This window comes from Ammospiza caudacuta, chromosome 24 (assembly GCF_027887145.1).
Source record: "Ammospiza caudacuta isolate bAmmCau1 chromosome 24, bAmmCau1.pri, whole genome shotgun sequence".
Taxonomy (NCBI): domain Eukaryota; kingdom Metazoa; phylum Chordata; class Aves; order Passeriformes; family Passerellidae; genus Ammospiza; species Ammospiza caudacuta.
In genome coordinates, this window is record NC_080616.1 from 4,933,719 (window position 1) to 4,955,955 (window position 22,237).

At 41.7% G+C, this 22,237-nt stretch overlaps 1 protein-coding gene across 3 annotated transcripts in view; it reads right to left on the minus strand.

The window, feature by feature from the left end:
• Positions 1 to 22,237, minus strand: part of SRGAP2 (SLIT-ROBO Rho GTPase activating protein 2) — a 115,417-nt gene that overhangs the window by 30,517 nt on the left and 62,663 nt on the right. For 2 of the 3 annotated variants that reach the window (XM_058819605.1, XM_058819603.1), the window contains exons 6-11: positions 21,306 to 21,434; positions 13,654 to 13,878; positions 11,927 to 12,028; positions 10,932 to 11,129; positions 3,878 to 3,962; positions 628 to 655 (exon numbers count right to left, since the gene is read on the minus strand). In XM_058819605.1, the coding sequence (XP_058675588.1) occupies positions 628 to 655; positions 3,878 to 3,962; positions 10,932 to 11,129; positions 11,927 to 12,028; positions 13,654 to 13,878; positions 21,306 to 21,434 (767 nt within the window). The remainder of the gene's footprint in view (positions 1 to 627; positions 656 to 3,877; positions 3,963 to 10,931; positions 11,130 to 11,926; positions 12,029 to 13,653; positions 13,879 to 21,305; positions 21,435 to 22,237) is intronic. The other variant, XM_058819604.1, reaches the window with a different exon arrangement.

A 22,237-nucleotide genomic window follows, 5' to 3' on the forward strand; every position in this document is an offset into this window, starting at 1 on the left:
GATGGAAGGAATTTCTCTCACTTCTCCATCCTGCTCCTGATCTGCTCTAAATATACCAGGGCAAGAAAAGGAATTTGTTTATATGAATTAATTTTATAAATTATTATTATTATTATTATTATAAATTTAATTAATAGAAACAAATTCTACATCTATATATATATGTAATAGAAAATTATATATAAAATAAATAGAAAATATATATTATAAATATACATTATATATAATATATATAATATACATTATATATTAAAATATATATTCTATATATTATATAATATACATAGAATATATGTTTATTTATTTAAAAATCTATGAAATATATAATATATAAAATTTAATTTATAATAAATTATTACATTTAATTTAATTGATTACATTCCTGCCCCATCTCTGGAAGTGTTTCAGGCCAGGTTGGATGGGATTTGGAGTATCTGGCTCAGTGGAAGGTGGCACTGGATGAGCTTTAATGTCCCTTCCCACCCAAACCACTCCATGAGTCCATTCTGTGACTCTAAATCAGGATATTTTTCTAACAGACACATATCCTGGGCTGCTAACTGCTCTGGAATGACCAATTTGCATCAGATTTTCCTTAAAAAACACAATTCCCTGAGCCACACCTACCTGGCCAGGGCACAGTCTGTCCGCTGACCTGTGGAGGAGACAAAGAAATGCAGAGTGAGGAGGGAGGAATGGGGAAATGCTTTTTTAATATTTCTGCGCAGAGGATTTGGGAAGGAGATGGAGGAAAGCAGAGGAGAGAGGAGGGGAAGCCCCAAGGACAGCACCAAACCCTTCCCTGCCAGCTCAGCTCCACCAAACCCCACCAGGAGCCAGCTCAGGCTGCCCCAGCACTCCCATCCACGTGAATTCTTGGTTTTAAATAGAAATTAACCTCCCTGAGCATTCCAACTGTTGACTTCTGCCAAAAAACTGGGCTTGTCAGTCCCTCCCTCCCTCCCTCCTCCCAAGGGGAGCTGGTGGGGCAGGAGTTTCTACATCCCCCAGCCCCTGAGGAAGAGTGCAAACATTCCCAGATTTGTCAGCCCACAGCCTGAACGTGCTGGCACCAGAGCTATTTTCAGAGACAGACGTTCAGTGGTGGTTTTTTTGATAAACATATTTATAAAAAACACTCCATTAACTTGTGCTGAGTTTTGGAGGAAGCAGCAGCCAAGGCTCAGGGACTTGCTAATTCAGCATCACCTAAAACATCACAACAGAAGAGGCAGGAGAGAAGAGGAGGATGTGCTGCTGGGAGTGGGACAGGAATGTTTTTTTTTGGTGAAAATCAGTGAAACCACACTGATTCCCAGCAGCTGAAAATCCACCTTCCCTCCTGATGTCTTCCTGCTCCTGGGGAGGTGGAAGGAGGAGTGAGGGAAGCAGCTAATTGCTGATGGCTGACAATTAGCTGAGCACATCTTGATAGCCACTTTTGCTCTCCCCACGTAAAAAGCCAAAACAGTGCATAATTTACATGAAAATGTTATTCTGCAGCAGAATTTCCAGCCATCTGTCCCCCTTTTTTTTTTTTTTTCCATCATGGAATATTCATACAGAGAAATTACTGTGGCAGCATCAAGGGGCTCCTGCATTAGGGTGACAAATGGGGACAGGAGGCAGGGACATAATTACTTGCAGAGAGGAGGACTTGCTGCTGCTTTCATTGCTGGAACTTGTCATCTTCAGATTAAGGCAATTTGCACCACCACGACTAAAAAAATGTCACCTGAGGATGGGGCAGGGAGGAGAATAAAAAATAACAACCCCCTGAAGCTGCCAGGCACTGCAGACACACAGCTGGAGGCACATTTTCCTGCAGGGCTCCTAACCCTGCTCTGGGGACGCGTGGAGGGAATTTTATTTGCCCATTTCCCAATTAAGTGTCATTTTATGGATAAATCTAGGCATGGTCCCCCAGTTTGTAGCATTAGCCTGCTCCTGTGGGTTGGGAAATGGAAGTTCCTCCCTTTCCCAGCTCCTGATCTCACAGATGACAGGAGGAAGTTTTTTTGGGGCTCACCCTGATGCTCACTGGGTCCCTTCACAGAGCCACTACCAAAGCTCTGATTTGCAAAAAGAAAACAGAAGCAGCCTTTAAATCCACACAGCAACACAGAAATCACATTTAATTTCCTCTCCTTTACCCCCCAGCTGGGTTCAGGGGGCAGGCAGGTTAAGAGGAAGCAGGGCTGGAATGCAGAGGTCAGGGAGGACCAGGGATGCCATCAGTCACTCTGCCACTCACTCATCTTCAGAGGCACAACAAAAATGTCCTGAGGACACAAAACTTTGCCTTTTTTACAGGAGAGATGAGGAGATGAGCAACCCAAACCAAGGTACACCCTCCCCTCGTCTCTGATAAACACAAAACTCTTAATTATTTCAGCAAGAAGTGTTTTTCAGTGCATTTTCAAACTGGAAACAAAGTTTGAGTGAGAATGCACTGAAAAACTTAAATATTTCTTTGAAATATTCAAAAGAATGCTGGCTGAGTTTTCATCCAGCAGATTTGTGGGGAGCTCAGCTCAGCCACACAGCCCTGCTCCAGACACAGCCCAGGACTGAGCTGAGCCAGTGAAAATCCAGTTTTTGACCTGACATTTGGACTGCTCAAACCTTCTCCTCTGCAAATACAGGTTTCTATGGAAACTTGGGTGCATAGTTGAAGAGTTTTTGGCCAACAGGAATTGCCCATACCATGAAGGGAAAAGAAATCTGCCTTTGTTCTGCCTCTAACAGCAAATGAATATTCAGTTCTGGCTGCTGCCCCCTGACTGATGCCCTCTGGACAGGCAACATATTTCACATGCTCTGAAATTTGTTTGTGCTTCTCCCAACAAAAGCCTGGGCTCAACATTGGGTTGAGGCCACGAAGAGGTGAGGAGCAGCCAATCTGCCACAGAAATGAGGGTTAAAAATTCTGAATTGATGAATAAATCAGCAGGCTTGGCCCAAGAAGAGCTCACCAGGATGGGTGTTAAGGAGGGGAACACAAATGAAAGCTAAAAATTCTGAGTTGATGGGTAAATCAGCAGGTTTGGCCCAAGAGAGATCATGAGAGGCCCACCATCATGAGGAGCTCACCAGGATAGGTGTGAAGGAAAGGAACACAAATAAAGGCTAAAAATTCTGAATTGATTACTAAAATCAGCAGGTTTGGCCCAAGAGGGATCATGAGGAGCTCACCAGGATGGGTATGAAGGAGGTAAACACAAATGAAGGCAAAAAAATCTGAATTTCTGAGTAAATCAGCAGGCTAGGCCCAAGAGAGATCATGAGAGGCCCACCATCATGAGGAGCTCACCAGGATAGGTGTGAAGGAAAGGAGCACAAATAAAGGCTAAAAATTCTGAATTGATTACTAAAATCAGCAGGTTTGGCCCAAGAGGGATCATGAGGAACTCACCAGGATGGGTATGAAGGAGAGGAACACAAATGAAGGCAAAAAAATCTGAATTGATGAGTAAAATCAGCAAGTTTGGCCCAAGAAGGGCTCACCAGGATGGATGTGAAGGAGGGGAACACAAACAAAGGCTAAAATTCTGAATTTATCAGTAAATCAGGTTTGGCCCAGAAGAGTTCACCAGGATGGGTGTGAAGGAGGGAAACAACAAATGAAGGCTAAAAATGCTGAATTATCAGTAAATCAGCAGGTTTGGCCCAAGAAGAGCTCACCAGGATGGGTGTGAAGGAGGGGGCAGCACACAAATGCACATTAATGCCTCAAAATTCAGCGTTTTGGTGTTCACCACTCATGTCCCTCACGCAGATCAGAGGAATTAATTCATAAAACATCAGCATGGCATTGCATGATTACTCCAGGGCTGAAGCTCAGTAAATGCCCAGCCTGGCTGGAGCTCACACTCACTTTCTCCCAGGGTCTTCTGCAGGAGGTCGTGCTTGGCCTGGAGCTTGGTGATGAGGTTCCTGCCCTCCAAGTACTCCTTCATTTTCTGTGGAGAAAACACAGGATGGTGAGGGACAATCATCTCTCTGATCAAGGGCTGGGGGTGCTGGGCTGTGAACATGAGGGCAGGGACACTGAATTTGCAGAGTGACACTGAATTTGCAGAGTGACACTGAATTTATAGTTAGAGGGATACTCAATTTACAGTGACACTGAATTTTCAGTTATAGAATGACACTGAATTTACAGTGACACTGAATTTGCAGACTAACAGTGAATTTACAAAGTGACGCTGAATTTACAGTTAGAGGGACAATGAATTTAGTGTGACACTGAATTTACAGTGACACTGAATTCAGTTATAGAATGACACTGAATTTACAGAGTGACACTGAATTTACAGTGACAGTTATAGATTAACACTGAATTTAGTGTGACACTGAATTTTCAGTTGTAGAATGACACTGAATTTACAGTTATAGAATGACACTGAATTTACAGTTAGAATGACACTGAATTTAGTGTGACACTGAATTTACAATTAGAATGACACTGAATTTAGTGTCACACTGAATTTACAGTTATTGAATACCACTGAATTTAGTGTGACACTGAATTTAGAGTTATTGAGTGACACTGAATTTACAGAGTGACACTGGATTTAGAGAGTGACACTGGATTTACAGTCATTAAATTACACTGAATATAGTGGAACACTGAATTTACAGTTACAGAGTGACACTGAATTTAGTGTGACACTGATTTACAGTCAGAATTTCACTGAATTTAGTGTGACACTGAATTTACAGAGTGACACTGAATTTACAGTTAGAATGACACTGAATTTTCAGTTAAAGAATGACATTGAATTTATGTGACACTGAATTTACAGTGAGAAGGACACTGAATTTAATTTTTTTTAAAAGTCACTGAATTTGCAGTTAGAATGACAATGAATTTAGAGTGACACTGAATTTACAGTTATTGAATAACACTGAATTTACAGTGACACTGAATTTTCAGTTATAGAATGACACTGAATTTACAGTTAAAGGATGACACTGAATTTACAGTTAGAATGCCACTGAATTTAGTGTGACACTGAATTTACAGAGTGACACTGAATTTACAGTTATAGAATGACATTGAATTTAGTGTGACACTGAATTTACAGAGTGACACTGAATTTACAGAGTGACAACAACTCTGAAATTCACAGTTAAAGCATGACCTAAGTCCTGGTTTCAATATCTGGGCAAGCCTAAAGCTCAGGCCGCTCATATTTGAGCCCAGCCAAGCTTGGATCAATGCTCTCAGAGGCCTTTTCCAGCCTTAACAATTCAGAAATTCTGTTTATTCTCCATCTGCAGGGCAATTTCCATTGTTCCTCTGTGGGATCAGCTGAATGTTTGGCATTTTTGGAGCCACCAGAGGAGCTGTCACCATCCCTGGGCAGGCAGGGTGGGAGGCACTCAATGAGCAATCTGTCTGAACCAACTCAAGGCTGCTACTGTGCTTATTCTCTCACTTAACCTCTCTCACCCCACTTTACTTGTCAAACCCTGCGTGCTGGATGATCCACAGGGCAAAATAAATAAAGATATTACTGAAGTTCACATTTAGTCTGGGATACTGTACAGCCACACAGGCGTTTTCCCCACTGCTCCCTGATTTTCCACAGCTTTGCAAATGCTGGTTTTTATTTATTTATTTATTTTCTGTAGTTCTTTCATCTCTTATCTTGCAGCTCAGAGCAGTTTTATTTATCTTCTCTGAGCTGCAGCATGTGAAATACTCTGCTGTCCACGTTACAAATGGGACAGGCTTGCATTGAAAACCACAAACTCTGCAAATATCACAGAGAGCTCTTTGCAATCCTGAGAGATCTTAAAAAATTCCCCCAGCAGGATGAGCACAGAGAGAGGATCCTTATCTAACAATGAAATGTTCTTGTTAGAATCAAATCCTCCAATGGATTTAGGTGGGAAGGGAGCTCAGAGCTCATCCAGCTCCATGGGCAGGGACATTTTTCATTTCTCAGCAGCCCAGGCTGCTCCAAGCCCTGTCCAGCCTGGCCTTGGACATTTCCAGCTTTCCTTAATTCAATCCACTTCCCTTCAGCTCTGATCTGCACAATAAATCCTTGCAGTCTTATATAAAAATATCCCTAAAAATTAATATTTTTAACAACAGCAGAGCCTGGACCCTGCTTGGCCTTTGCAGGAGCAACTGCTGTGCAGGATGGGAAGAATCAAGTGGAAATATATACATAAATAAATTTAAAAAAAATTTAAACCCATATAAATATATAATACATATTAATAATAATATATAAATATGTACATAAATATCTACTATATTTATATTATATTTACATATGTTATAGATGACATATATTATATCTATATATAAACAAACTATATTAATAATATTAATATATACTATATACTATAATCAAATAATATATATTATACTATAAAAATGTATATTATTATATTATAAAATATATGATATTAATAAAATATGAAATTGTCTTATAAAACATATTATGATAAATAAATATATCTTATATTGAATGATGTTATATATTATATATAATATATTTTTATATATTTATATTTTAAATATATATTTTATTTTATATATTTATATATTATATATATTATATAATATATAATATATTACATCTATTATATATTATATATTATATATTATATATTATATATTATATATTATATATTATATATTATATATCATATATTATATATCATATAAATATAAATTAATAATTATATATAAAGAAATTTACAGACTGAGGCAGTAGTGAGGGTGAGGAAAAACCTTCCAGGAACTAAGGAAGCCTCCCCTGAGGGCTCCCCAGCCCTGACACAACAAACAAAAATGTCATTAATTAACTGCCAAAATCCTGTGTTTTATGTCCCCTCGCTTGACAACATTGAAAGAAACATTTCACAAGAATTAAGTCCCTTTGGAAACTCTCAGCATTTCCTGCTTCCTTTATTAATATTTCAATTTTTTTCGGTTGTTTTGGAAGAAAACAGGAAGCGCCCTTGAAAAATAAATTGCATTTTTTTGGGGAATTTCCCTGTAGAGTTTGTTTGCCAAGCCCTAACTATATTTTGTTCAATCAGTTCAATTTTTGGAGAAGAAAATATGATGAAAATAAAAATAATAAAATAAAATGAAAATAAATAATATATATGTATTATATCATATTATATAACATTGTATTATATTATATCATATTATATTATATTATATTATATTATATTATATTATATTATATTATATTATATTATATTATTATATCATATCATATTACATTACATTACATTGTATTATATACAATATGCATTATATATTATATATCTATAACATACATAATATATTATATATTAATTATATTATTTTTATATTATATTTTATATAATACAAACTATATAAATAGAAACTATAATAGGTCATTAAAAACATCAACAGGTACCAGGGGTTGCTTTAAAGGAGAAAAAAATGCTCCCACCTACTGCAGAATTTAATTTTTTAAAATATTTCCTCATGCCTAACATTCTGTTCCCTGCCTGCTGCAAGGATGCTGATGAAAAAAAAATAAAATTAATTACAAAATAAAGCTGCAGGCTTTTCTCAGTGAATTACAAAGATCCACTAACCCTGGATTTTTGGTGTAATAAACACAGACAAAGGAAAAAAATTAAAAATCATCAAACTACAGGAGAACTCCTGAGGGTTTCAACTGAGGCAGAGCACAGCTGGAGTTAAGGGCAGCCAGAACAAAGCACAGAAACAGCTCTGAGCGCCCTCATTTGTGCAGGGGGGCAATTCAGAGGTGAGGATCGGCTGGGAGGCAGAGCCACGAGCATTTTGAACCCTGAAATCCCAGCAACTGGGCATCTCTGAGCCCAGATCTTGTTGGATTCCCATGCAAAATCAAATCCCAGCAAGGTGGGCATCTCCGAGCCCAAATCCCAACAAATCTGGCACCTCTGAGCCCAAATCCTGCAGCATTCTCAGGCAGAACCAAACCTCAACAAATTTGGCATTTCTGAGTCCAAATCTTGTTGGATTCCCAGACAGAAGCAAATCCCAGCAAATTTGGCATCTTTGAGCCCAAATCCCAGCAAACTGGGCATCCCTGAGCCCAAATTCTAACAAGATGGGCATCCCTGAGGCCAAATCCCAGCAAACTGGGCATCTCTGAGCCCAAATCCCAGCAAATTGGGTATCCCTGAGCCCAAATCTTGTTGTATTCCCAGGCAGAACCAAATCCCAGCAAATTTGGCATCCCTGAGCCCAGATCCTGCAGGGTTTCCAGAATGAACCAAATCCCAGGAAACTGGGCATCTCTGAGCCCAAATCCTAACAAGATGAGCATCCCTGAGCCCAAATCCCAGCAAATTGGGCACCTCTGAACCTAAATCCCAGCAAATTGGGCACCTCTGAGCCCAAATCCTGCAGGATTCCCAGACTGAACCAAATCCCAGCAAATTGGACATCTCTGAGCTCAAATCCTTCAGGATTCCCAGAATGAACAAAATCCCAGCAAACTGGGCATCCCTGAGTCCAAATGCTGCAGGATTCCCAAGGAGAACCAAATCCCAGCAAGTTTGGCATCTCTGAACCCAAATCCCAGCAAATCTGGCATCCCTGAGCCCAAACCCTGCAGGATTCCCAGGCAGCACCAGCTGCTCGTGGGATGAAGCAGAACCCAACCAGACCCTGCCTTCCTCCCTCTTTGGGACACAGAAAAACCATTTCTGCCCCTGCTCCACACCCTGATCCATCTCCTGTCAGGAAAATGCAGTGATTTTCCTCTCTCTCAGCCCTCCAAGAATAATTCCAAATCAAGAATTCGACTGAATGACAATCCGAGATTCACAGGATCAGCAGCCAGCTGCAGGGATTTTTATCCCCCATTTCCCCACGTCTTAAAGCAAAAATAAACTCCCATTAATCCTAAAGCACTTCACCCAACCAGCACTGCTCTGCTTCCTCCTCTTCCCAGAGATAAAAACAAAATATTTTACCTAAAAACTCAAATTATGCTGGTTTGGAGGTGGAAGAATGGAACCATTCCCCCCCCTTGCCAGTGCCCAGGTGGGGCTGGTGCCAGCTGTGCCCTGCTGGGCAGCTGTGCCAGGGTCCCTGGCACATAACCATGTATGTAACCATGGCAGCAGCAGCACATCCCTGGGTTCTGGATGGATTTGGGGTGGATTTGGGGTGGATTTTGGGTGGATTTTGGCTCCCTGAGGTCGCTGCTGCTTCCCTGCCTCAGCCACCTGCAGCAGCTCAGGGCTGGGGCCATCCTCCCCTGCACAGTGGGGAGTTGAAATTAGCCTGAATACAAATTAAATTACCCTGAATTCACATCTCCCTTCAAGGCCCAACAAGAGATCCATCAGCATTGGGATGTGCTTCCAGTGGAAATTCAGATTACTCCAGTCTGGAGATGGAATAATAAAAATAAGGTGCGCACTCCAGCGAGCATCCTTCCACTAAATTCCCATCCCTGTATTTACTCAAAAGCTCTGCCTAGGAATGCAGCACATGGAATTTCCTCCTTGAGTCACAATAATATGGAATATTCTTTTAAATCAGCATTTTTCTCAAAGTTCCTATACCCCAGCACTCAGCACATCACGAGGTAAAAGGGAATTAAATCTCAGTTCTGCCCTACACTTTGTGTTTTATCCCCTGCACAAAGCTCTGCCCTCAAGCCTCATTAATACCCACCAGAGGGGTTTGTGAGGCACTGGAAAAGCTGCTCCTGGGAGATTCAGAGCTGGAAATCCTTATCAAGGCTATTTATAAGCCTGGTCAATAGCAGATCAATCCAGCATCTGATCAGGCTGCTTAAAGAGGGTCTCTCTCTAACACCACACCAACAGCATGAAAAGGAGAAATATCCACCCAAAGTGAGCCCTGGGTTCCTCCTCCTCCTGTTTGAACTCAAACCAGTTCTCTCTAGGGAGGAAATGCTCAGGGTTCAATTAAAAATCACTTTTCTAGCTCCATAACCCTGGGCAGGGTGGTCAATCCTGCCTTAATTGCAGCAGCTTCTCCACCCACTTCTCTCAACAGCCACATTCACCCTCAATCCAATTTTGGATTTTTCTGAGTCATGGCCTAATGATCCATCCTGCCAAGTTAGTGCCATTTGCACTGAAAATTCAGATTTTTAACAAGCAACACCATTCTGGGAAGAAAAAGGTGAAGGATACCCAAAGGAATGACAAATTAAGATCCATGGTTTTCATCTGCTACTCTGAAATATTTTGAAACTGGAAATAAATTCAGCGGTTTAACATAAATCTGATGTTGGAAAAAGACACCCAGTCTGGCATGAAATTCAATAGCAAAAAGCATCTTGTAAAAAACACTGACTCAATGAAAAGCTTAAGCAGGATGAAATTGTAAGATGATAACAAAAAATGAAAGAGCTAAACATTCAGTTTGCACTGGGTTTGAAATTTCATGTTTACAAGCTATTAAGTTCTTTCTCAGAAAACCCCTTTTCAGATGCAGAAGAAATCAAATTTGACACGATTTACCCACACACTACACTGGAACCAACAGAGAAATCCCAAAATATTTCCAGAGAATTGAGAGCACACATTTCTAAACCCCAACGTTCTTCCTCTGCTTGCCCAAAATCAGTGAGAGAAGCGTTTTTGTTGGACTAGAGCATCACTCTGCACTTTGTGTGAGGATAATTCTGAGTGGATCTCATTGAAAATTACAGAATCATGGAATGGGGAGGATCCTAAAGATCATCCAGGGGATGGGCAGGGACATTTTTACTATTCCAGGTTGTTCCAAGCCTCTCCTGACTTTGGACATTTCCAGAGATGGAGCAGCCACAGCTCAACCAGGGCCTCACCACCCTCACAGGGGAAAATTTCCCAAAAAAAAAAAAAAAGGAAAAAAAAAACCTATTAAAGGAAAAATAAACCTCTTAAAGGAATCATCCCCTTACAGTGAAGTAGAACTGCTCAGTCTCCTGCTGGTTTGCCCTTCTCTTGGCAATGCTGGGCTTGCTCATGAAGGTCTCTGACACCGTGGATTTCACCGACTCCATGGAGTTGCTGTACTGGAAGCAGTCAGAGACATCAAAGTCCTCGATGGTGACAATGTCCTGGATGGTCTGCAGAGTGGCCTCCATGGTCTTCTTCACCTGCCCAGCAAGGAGGAGAGAACTCAAAACCTCAAGGTTTGGTGTGGTGAGTAAACAACAGAGGGAGGGGAGTGCCCTGGAGCACTCTGCTAATAAACAGACATTACTGGTTTCGCACCCTGGGTGCTGTAATTAATTAATTCTGGCTCATTAGCAGCACAGCCCATGCAAGCACAGAGCTGGCAGCACCCTCACAGCCTGTCAGGACTCCCTGCCAGCATCTCAGTTGTGATCTCAGCTGGAGATGGAAAGAAATTTAACCTCAAAGCAAAGAAAGCTGGAACCAAGATTTCTCTAATTGTCTTTGCATCTTCTGGGCATTAGATGTTAATTACAAACTCTGCTATTGAAGGCCAGAATCAACTTTCTAGACATAAAAGGGGTTGCAAATTTTGCCACAGAGCTCCTGAACACAGGTGCAGAGATCAGATCCCCACTCCTTCTTCTCATCTTGGATGGCCACTTAAACAAAAATCACTTTAACTCAGGTGATGCAAACTCACTTCAAAACATTAAATTCCTCCTTTTCCCTTTGCTATCCAAATTCAAGCTTGGCATCACAGCCAGGCTTGTCAAGGGAAGGATGGGAAGAGAGATATGGGGGGGATTTTAAAAGAATCTCCCCACACACCCAACTTTCCTGTGAGATCACACTGCAATTAATGCACAAAATGCTTTGGCCTTGAATTTTACCACAAATGTTAATACAAAAGGATCACAACAACCAGATTATTTCATGATCAGTGCCCAAGAAGTGGCTGAGAGGGGCTGCTGCTGAGTTTTGGTTTTTTACTGACCTCTTCATTTTCAATCTTCAGCGTGGACAGGCGGGACTGCAGCTGCTGGCACCTCTGCACCAGCTCACTCTGCACGGGCTGCTGGGCACAGAGCTGGGACTCCTGCAGGAGAAACAGCACAGCAGAGCACTGCAACCACTCCTTTATTCATCACACACAAACACTCTCTGAAAGGCTGAGCTCTAAAACCGAATCCAGGTTTAAAATCCAGGTTGAACGCTGGATTTCAACCAGAGGAGAAGGTTCTGCCAAACTGCAGCTCCTTCCCTGAGAGGAATAACAGCCAGCAGATGATGGCAACATCAAAGAAGAGCTAGAAAACATCAGCTGCTGTCAGTGGTGTCAGCTCAAAGTGTGCTTTATGCCATGTATTTGGATAAATCACATCAAAAATCAAGGATTTGGTTCAGTGTTTCAGCCAAGCATCCTGGGGTAAGGGCACAAGGGGCTGGGATTGCTCAGCTAAAACCACCAACAACAGGCTCAGGTCACTCCTGAATGATTCCAGGGCAGCTGAAATCAAAAAGCTCAGGTTGGGGACCTGTCACAGGCACAGAACACCGAGGTTCCCTGAGCTGCTCAGAAAATCTCTCACCCCACAGCATGAGGCAGCTTTTCCCTTTGGTTTTGTTCTGGGTTTTGTGTGGGTTTTCTACAAGAAAGCACTGACCTCACTGCCTGAGGCTATTTCTTCAGAGACAGAATTGAAATGGGGAGTTTTATCCCACCCATGCACACACACAGGATCACATATTCTGATTTAATCTGCTGCACCACCAGCTGCATTTCTAAACACTCCTCCAGCCTGGAGAAGCAGCAAGATGAATGATTCAGTGAATGGGAGCTGCTTCTGAATGACACTCTGCAGGTAATTCCTTTTCTTCCCACGATTTCACAGCATCAGAAGCACAGAAAAATCATTTGCAGTCTGAAAGTTTCTCTTAAAACGAGAGAGACAAAGCAGAGCCTGGAGCAGGGGCTGCAATTCCCAGCCTGCAAGAGCCCATCCTGCATTCTGTGCATCTGGAAATGCAACCAAGTGACCTAAATTGTCACACTGAGCCTGTGCTCCCATCCAGAAGCTGCTTCAGCTTGTGGGACTTTCAGCAGCTCCCAGCTGAGCAAACACATCCTGATAAAGCCATCAAAGAGAGGGGTTTGCCCTGCCAAAAATGAGGAGTCCTCTGAGAGCCCTGGCTCACAGGGAGGAGGCAAAAAGCAGCATTTGTGCCCTCAGATGCTGCAAAAAAAGCAGCATTTGGGTTTCTTATATCGGCCTTTCCAACCTCAAAAACCAGACTTTGTCTTGAGGATTAACCTGTGGGTTGAAGCAAACCTAGTACCTAGAAAACCTAGTAGGTTTCTACTCATATTTAGGAAATAACATAAATAGGTTATTTCCTAGGTAGGAAACCTAGGTCTCCTATTCACATTTAATATTAAACCTAATTAAGCATTTTCACCTCCAGTGAAGGGCCAAGGATCAGCATCAGGATCAGCTCAGACTTAACAGCAGCACTTGCTCTTTTTCACAGAATTTTTGGAATTGCAAGAGATTTCTGGAGATCATCCAGCTTTGACAGCCAAAAAAATAAAATTTAAGACATCTCTGCCATGAACCTCTGCCTAATCTTTACATCACCTCCCAAAAGAGCCAAACAGGCAGCTCTGGAAGGGGTGAATTAACCAAAAACAAGGGTGACAAACAGGCAGGCACCCACACTGACCATGTCCCCCATGTGTGGCTGGAACTCAAACTTCATGGGGGGGCAGAAAACGTTGTTGTACATCTCCATCAGCCTCTGCTTGTCGCTGTTGGCATCCAGGTTCTCCACAGCGTTCTCAATGGCATCCAGGCCCTCGTGCTTGGACTGCTCCAGGTTCAGCTCTGCCGACAGGAACGTCCTCAGCGCCCGGTTCAGGCTGGCGTGGTAGCCCAGGTCACAGCACTGCTGGAAAAACACACCCAGTTCCAGGTGAAGGCACACAATTCCACGTGAATGGAGCTCCCAGAGTGGGAATCTGAACCAAAGTTGTGCCAATGGGGGATGAGGTGTGGGGTTTTTGTCATATGGGTGGCAGGGAGGTGCCACATCTCTCACTCTCTGCACAGAGCATCTCAACCCCATGCAGATTTTATCACCAGCACACAATTCCACATGAATGGAGCTCCCAGAGTGGGAATCTGAACCAAAATTGTGTAAATGGGGGATGAGCTGTGGGTTTTTATCATCTGCTGGGACACATCTCTCACTGTCTGCACAGAGCACCTCAGCCTGTAACCCCATGCAGATTTTATCACCAGCACACAATTCCACAGGAATGGAGCTCCCAGAGTGGGAATCTGAACCAAAATTGTGCCAATGGGGGATGAGGTGTGGGGTTTTTGTCATATGGGTGGCATGGAGGTGCCACATCTCTCACTGTCTGCACAGAGCACCTCAGCCTGTAACCCCATGCAGATTTTATCACCATGTTGTAATTATATAGTTTCAATTATAAACTCTAATAGAAGCTTAAATTATGTAACAGTTTGTGGGGTTTTCTTGGAGATTTAGAGATTCATTTTTCATGGAGTACTAGAGACTGACTGCATCCAACAACGAAGTGGTGAAGTTCAACAGCAGGGCAGTGGATTTCCCTAAATTCTAACCTGACTTTTATGGGTTTTGTTCCTATGAAAACACTTCAAAACCCTTAAACAACATCATTCAAAGGAAGAGGAAAGCAAGGCACTGATGTGCTACTGGAAAGACAAGATTTGGATCATTTAAAAAGACCAATCTGCACCCAAATAATTCCATAATTCCAGCAAACTGCTTCACTCCATGCACTTCAGGGAAGAGGAGCATGGCTTGGACATGAAAACAGAGTGCCCTGACTTTTAGGGGTTTTATTCCTATGAAAACACTCCAAAATCCCTAAATAACATCATTCAAGGAAGAGGAAAGGCACTGAAGTGCTACTGGAGAGACAAGACACAGGATTTGGATTATAGATAAAGCCAATCTGCACCCAAATAATTCCATAATTCCAGCAAACTGCTCCATTCCATGCAGGAGGAACATGACCTGGACATGCAAACAGAGTCATCCAAAAGGCAGCAGCCAGCAGTTGGGATGATTTCACTGCTGGGGTGAAACAGAAGAGCAAAAAAAACTTTGAAGCAAGAAGTGGTTGTGGTCAAGAATTTCCTGGCTGTGGCTGACACTGGGGTGATGTCACTGGGAGACAATCAAGCAGCTTCATTTCCAGAGCCAAGTTTTCGTGTTTCAGAGAGAGGGGGAATAAAAAAGGAGCTTTTCATTAGCATGAGATCAGAACCAGCCTGGATTTTTCAGCCATTTCTCATCGAGTGAGCAAGAAGGAGCCCACCTTGTTGGAATTACAAGCGAGATTACATCCACTAGGAGAATATCCAAAAAGGAAAGAAAGAGACCATCTGCCTGATTGCTGTGCTGCTCTGTAAGCAGAATTCACGTCAAAACTCCTCCTCTGCCATCATTTGGGTCTCATCACTGTCATTGTGTGCAAACACAGAGGGAAAAAAGGGGGGAAAAAAGGGAGAAGAGGGAGGAGAAGCTGCTGGACCATTCCCTGCTCCCTCAGAATTCACAGAATTCCTGCCATGGAGTGCTGCAAGCCTGGCTCTGGTGCCAAACAAGCTGTGGCAGGTGGGAAGCCTTGGAAAAAGAGCTGCAGTTGCTGCTTGGGCTGCAGGCAGAGAATGAAGGGATTTTACATTCAATCAGAAAAGAACAAAACCAGCCAAGCAAAAAAAAAAAAAAAAAATTATAAAAAAAAGCAAAACAAAAGGGGCTTGATTGAGAATGTGCACGTGTGGAGGCAGCCTTGGATCAAGAGGCACTCACAGCTCACTCTGCAGGGGGAAAGATGGGACTGGGATCAGAATCAGGATCAGCATCAGATAATATCAGATTTAACAGCAGAACTGAATTTTCCTCAGTCCTTTTCACTGGATTTTTGGGGCTGCAGTTTTTGGGGTGACCTGGAGATCACCCAGGCCAAGGCAGAGGTGACACAGGTGACACAGGGACACGTCCAGGTGGGTTTGGGGTGGCTGCAGAGAGGGAAACTCCAGGAGCTCCCTGGCAGCAGCTCCAGGGCTCTGCACCCTCATGGACAGAAGCTCTTCCTCGTGCTGAGGTGGAATTTCCAGTGTTGGAGTTTATTGCTCTTGTCCTGAACAGAGCCTGGCACCATCCCCTGGGCAGATGGGCATGGATGGATGGGAAAATTTATGGAGTGATGGGAGATTGGCATGGATTGAATGGGTATTTTAGGGATTGATGGGAGTTTGACATGGATTGATGGGAGATTTTATGGATTGATGAGATATTTTATGGATTGATGGGATATTGGCATGGATTGATAGGAGATTGCTATGGACTGATGGGATATTTTATGGATAGATGGGATATTTTATGGATTGATGGGATATTGGCATGGATTGATAGGAGATTCAATGGATTGATGAGATATTTTATGGGTTAATGGGAGATTGATATGGATTGATGGGGTATTTTATGGATTGATGGGAGATTGGCATGGATGGGACATTCTATGGACTGATGGGCTATTTAATAGATTGATGGGATGTTTTATGGATTGATGGGATATTGATATGGATTTATGGGATATTGGCATGGATTGATGGGAGACTGGCATGGATGGGAGATTCTATGGACTGATGGGATATTTTATGGATTAATGGGAGATTTGTATGGATTGATGGGAGATTGGCATGGATTGATGAGAGATTAATAGGGATTGATGGGAGATTGGTATGGATGGCAGATTCTATAGACTGATGGGAGATTGGCATGGATTGGGTGGGAGATTGCTATGGACTGATGGGATATTTTACAGATTGATGGGATATTGACATGGACTGATGGGAGATTTTATGGACTGAGGGGACATTTTATGGATTGATGGGATATTGGCATGGATTGATAGGAGATTCAATGGATTGATGAGATATTTTATGGATTAATGGGAGATTGATATGGATTGATGGGATATTTTATGGATTGATGGGAGATTTGTATGGGTTGATGGGAGACTTGCATGGATGGGAGATTCTATGGACTGATGGGATATTTTATGGGTAGATGGGACATTGATATGGATTTATGGGATATTGGCATGGACTGATGGGAGATTTTATGGACTGAGGGGACGTTTTATGGATTGATGGGATATTGGCATGCATTGACAGGAGATTCAATGGATTGATGAGATATTTTATGGATTAATGGGAGATTGATATGGATTGATGGGATATTTTATGGATTGATGGGAGATTTGTATGGGTTGATGGGAGATTTGCATGGATGGGAGATTCTATGGACTGATGGGATATTTTATGGATAGATGGGATACTGATATGGATTTATGGGATATTGGCATGGACTGATGGGAGATTTTATGGACTGAGGGGATATTTTATGGATTGATGGGATATTGGCATGGATTGATAGGAGATTCAATGGATTGATGAGATATTTTATGGATTAATGGGAGATTGATATGGATTGATGGGATATTGGCATGGATGGCAGATTCTATGGACTGATGAGATATTTAATGGATTGATGGGATATTTAATGGATTGATGGGATATTTTATGGACTGATGGGAGATTTCATGGATTGATGGGATATTGGTATGGACTGAAGGGAGATTGGCATGGACTGATGGGATAATTTACAGATTGATAGGATATTTTATGGATTGATGGAAGATTGATATGGATTGGTAGGATATTGTATAGATTGATAGGATCTTTTATGGATTGATTAGATATTTTATGGATTGATGGGATATTTTATGGATTGATTAGATATTTTATGGATTGACAGGATATTTTATGGACTGATTAGATATTTTATGGATTGATTAGATATTTTATGGATTGACAGGATATTTTATGGACTGATAGGGTATTTTATGGATTGATGAAATATTTCATGGATTGACAGGATATTTTATGGATTGATGGGACTCCTCTCAGCCTTCCCTTCCCCAGCCCGCCCAGTCTCTCCTCAATCAGGGAGATGCTCCAGACCCCAAATCATCTCTGTGGGCTCTGCTGGACCCTCCCCAGCATCTCCTTGTCACATCCCTCACCTGCAGAGCCCAGAATGGGACACAGCTCCTGCTGTGGGACAGGTGCTCGTGCACCCTCCCAGTGTGACCAGCTTGTCCCCAGAGAGGCACTGGGAGGGCTGGGAACCCCCAGGGCAGTTCATGTGTCCCTCCCCACCTGGCTCAGGCAGGATGTGCTGGCTCTTTGCTATTGAAGCCATGACAGAAAACATTTCCCCCACTTAAAAGGTTTTTTTTTGTTGTTGTTGTTTTTTTTGGGTTTTTTTTTTGGTTTTTTTTTTTTTTTTTTTTTCCCAGTCCAGTGTTCCATGTTTATAAATGCACCAGTCCTGCCATCCCTTTTTCTGGGTTATATAAATGTTTGATGGAACCATTCTCGAAGGAAATCAATTTTTTATAAGAATTTAATGATAACTCATTCAAATTCACTTCCCAACATGACAGCTGATTAACCCTTTGCCAGTTACCTTTCAAAAAGGCCTCAGAAGTGGGAGATTTAAGGGGGAAAAACCATTTGTTTTAAAATTAAATTCACATTTGGGAGGGGAAGGATGAGCAACACCTACTCTAGAAGAGCAAAGCAGGCTCTGGCACTCACACACACATTTTTATCTTTTTTTCCCCCCCTTTTTCCAATCCTGTCCTAGTGACCCTTTTATAAATCTGAGTTAATGCAAACTTCCCCATTACTGTAATATTTCATTAGCATCAAAGAGCTGTCTCAGTCCCCAAAGTCAGGAAATTCAAAACTACTGGGCTATGGCAGAAACAATTTATTGCTCTTAACTCTCAGCAAAGAATTAACTCCCTGTTATCCTTCCCTGCACACTGCAGAGGGAACAATGTGCTGGATAAACATGACATTAAATATAAAGTTTAATGCTTTACAATCTCCTTGTAAGTAACTTTGAAGATTACTTTTATATTATATTTCAAAATTCAATATCACCAAATGATTTGATTGAGGGAAAGCATTAAAGCCTGGCTTAAAAATCACATTTTTATTCAAGTCAGATGGCCCAGATAACCATCACTGGTTATAATTGTTAATTTTCAATCCTTCAGCATCAAAGGCATTAATAAATCTATTTTCCCTGCGTCTTAACAATGAGATAACTGAACTCCATCCTGTGCTCCCACATTTTTCCAGGGCTGAACACAGAGCTGATAACACTTTTATTTTTAAGATGATGGGAACTTGTGGAGTTAAACTGAATGTTCCAAGGGCAGGGACTCACCCAGAGCCACCAGGGCACAGACAAATCCCTAAAATTCAGAAATTTGGGTTCTTGTTCTGCCATGCCCAAAACAGAACTGGGACTGACCTAGGGAGAGCAGCTCTTCCTTCCAGATTTGTCCTGTCCTGCTGCAAACATCTCTGTGCTTACAAATTGTTCCAGGATATTAAACCCCCAGATTTGTCCTGTCCTGCTGCAAACATCTCTGTGCTTACAAATTAATTTGGGATGTGAAACCCAAATGGATTTTTTGCTACCTGTGATTAATTAAAATCCACCAAAACCAGGCAACTGAACTTGAGAGAAGATTTGAGAAGACAGGGCTTTAAATGAAAAAAATTAAAACAATTAAACCAGCCTGCTGCTGGTGAAATTAATCCCAATCTTGTAGCTTTGATATAAACACGTACAGAGAGCTCTAATTTGTTAAAAACCCAGGGCCTTGCAATTAATGCTGAGCAAATGTGAACCAAAACAGGGCTCCTAAAAAGGCAGCAGGAATAAACAAAGCAGGCCTCAGCAATCCTGCAAAGCATGACATTTGGAAATAACAGCATTTTTCAAGCCCCCTCTCGGCGACAGCCCTGACCTCCAAAGGACAGGTTTAAATCAACACCTGGCACAAGAGCACTGCAGCAGAGTTGATCAGCAGCTGAATAAATGTATCCCACACACTTCTGGTCGTTCTAATAGCTGGGTAATTAATTAATAGAGATCTGAGTGCTCTTTATTGCCTGTGTCTGGAGGCTCCTGTGCTCAGCACTGCCTGCTCCTCAGTTCGGTTTTTTTTTTTTTTTTTTGATTGGTTGGTTTTTTTTGTTATTTGTTTGTTTTTTTTTGGGGGGGTGGGGTTGTTTTTGTGGGTTTTGGGTTTTTGTGGGTGTTTTTTTTAGTTTAATTTTTTTTTTGTTTGGTTTGGGTTTTTCTGTTGTTTGGTTTTTTGGGGGTCTTTTTGGGATTTTTTTAGGGTTTTTTTTTGTTTTTGTTTGGTTTTGGGTTTTTTTTGTTTGGTTTCAGGTTGTTTTTTTTTGTTGTTTGGTTTTCTGGAATTTTTGGGGTTTTTTTTTGTGGTGAGTTTTTTGGTTTTGGTTTTTTGTTTGGTTTGGGGTTTTTTTTGGTTGTTTGGCTTTTGGGGGTTTTTTTGTGGTTTTTTTTTTTTTGTTTTTTGTGGTTTTTTGGGGGTTTTTTTGGTTGCTTTTTTGTTTTGTTTGGTTTTTTTGTTGTTTGGTTTTTTGGGTTTTTTTGTGGGTTTTTTTGTTTTTTGGGTTTTTTTGTTTGGTTTGGCTTTTTTTGTTGTTTGTTTTTTTGTTGTTTGTTTCTTGGTGGGGGTTTTTTTTTTTTGGTGGGTTTTTTTTTGTTGTTGTTGTTGCTGTCGTTGTTGGTTTTTTTTTTTTTTGGAGTTTTTTTGTTTGTTGGTTTGTTTGTTTGTTTGAGTTTGGTTCGGTTTATTTTGGTTTGGTGTCTGGGAATGACCAGGAGCTGCAGTGGGTGCTTGGACAGCACCCCCAGGCTCAGGGTGGGATTTTGGGCATGACCACAAGCTGGACTGGATGATCCCTATAGGATCCAACTCAGAATATTCCATAATTCAATGACTTTTCCATAAAAAGCAGCTTTAGGAAACACCCCTGAACTCCCTTTCTCTACCAAATTTGACTGTTTCTACACTTAAAAATCATTTTTTTTTAAAACATGCTGCTGAGTTAAAACCTTGTGGCTTTGCTTAAATGAAAATGTCAGGCAGAGCAGGGTGACACTGAAGCTGGGTTTCACTTTAACTAAGCAGCTTCTCCTTTTCCCCCTCCCAGCCAGAAATAATTTCCATGTCTGTGGAACAGAGGTGACCCCCTGAGAAAAGCTCTTGGGACAGCTTAACGACCAAATTATCAGGCACTGCCACCCCAAGCTGCCCAGGCCAGCTGTGCAGAGGTTTCCAGCTGTGCAGAGGTTTCCAGCTGTGCACAGGGAGGACAGGGCAGTGGGGGGAGGCTCCTGGCCCCAGCACTTACATCAATGAGATCAGACAGGTCATGGATGTAGTACTTGAACACCGAGGCATTGGTGGCTTCCAGGGCCAGCAGATATTCATTCCTGGCCTTGATTGCCTTCAGTCTGTTCTCTGTGTACTTTGCTTGGCGCTGAAAGACAAAAAAACCCCCAAAATATACCATTAAAAAACTCAAAATATAGCATTAAAAGAGGTGAGTAACACCAGAAAGACAAAAAACCCATGCACATCCCATTTTTGTGCCATGCATGTCTTATTTTTGTGCCCATCCCATGTTTGTGCATATCCCATTTATGTGCACATCCCATTTTTATACACATCCCATTTTTGTGCCATGCATGCATATCCCATTTTTGTGCATACCCCATTTTTTGCAAATCCCATTTTTGTGCCTATCTTATTTTTGTGCATATCCCATTTCTGTACCTATCCCATTTCTGTGTCATGCACATCCCATTTTTCACATATCCCATTTTTATGCACATCCCATTTTTGTGCATAGTCCATTTTTTGCACCTATCCCACGTTTGTGCACATCTCATTTTTGTGCCTATCCCATTATTCTGCACATCTCATTTTGCTGCACATCCCATTTTTGTGCCATACACATCCCATTTTTGTGTCACGCACATCCCATTTTGTGCATATCCCACTTTTTTGCACACCCCATTTTTGAGCCATGCATATCCCCTTTTCTGCATACCCCATTTTTGTGCCTATCTCAGTTCTGTGGCCATCCCATTTTTGTGCCATGCATATCCCATTTTTGTGCCTATCTCAGTTCTGTGGCCATCCCATTTTTGTGCCATGCATATCCCATTTTTGTGCCTATCTCGGTTTTGTGCTCATCCCATTTTTGTGCCATGCATACCCCATTTTTCTGCCTATCACATTTTTGTACCTATCCCATTTTTGTGCACATCCCATTTTTGT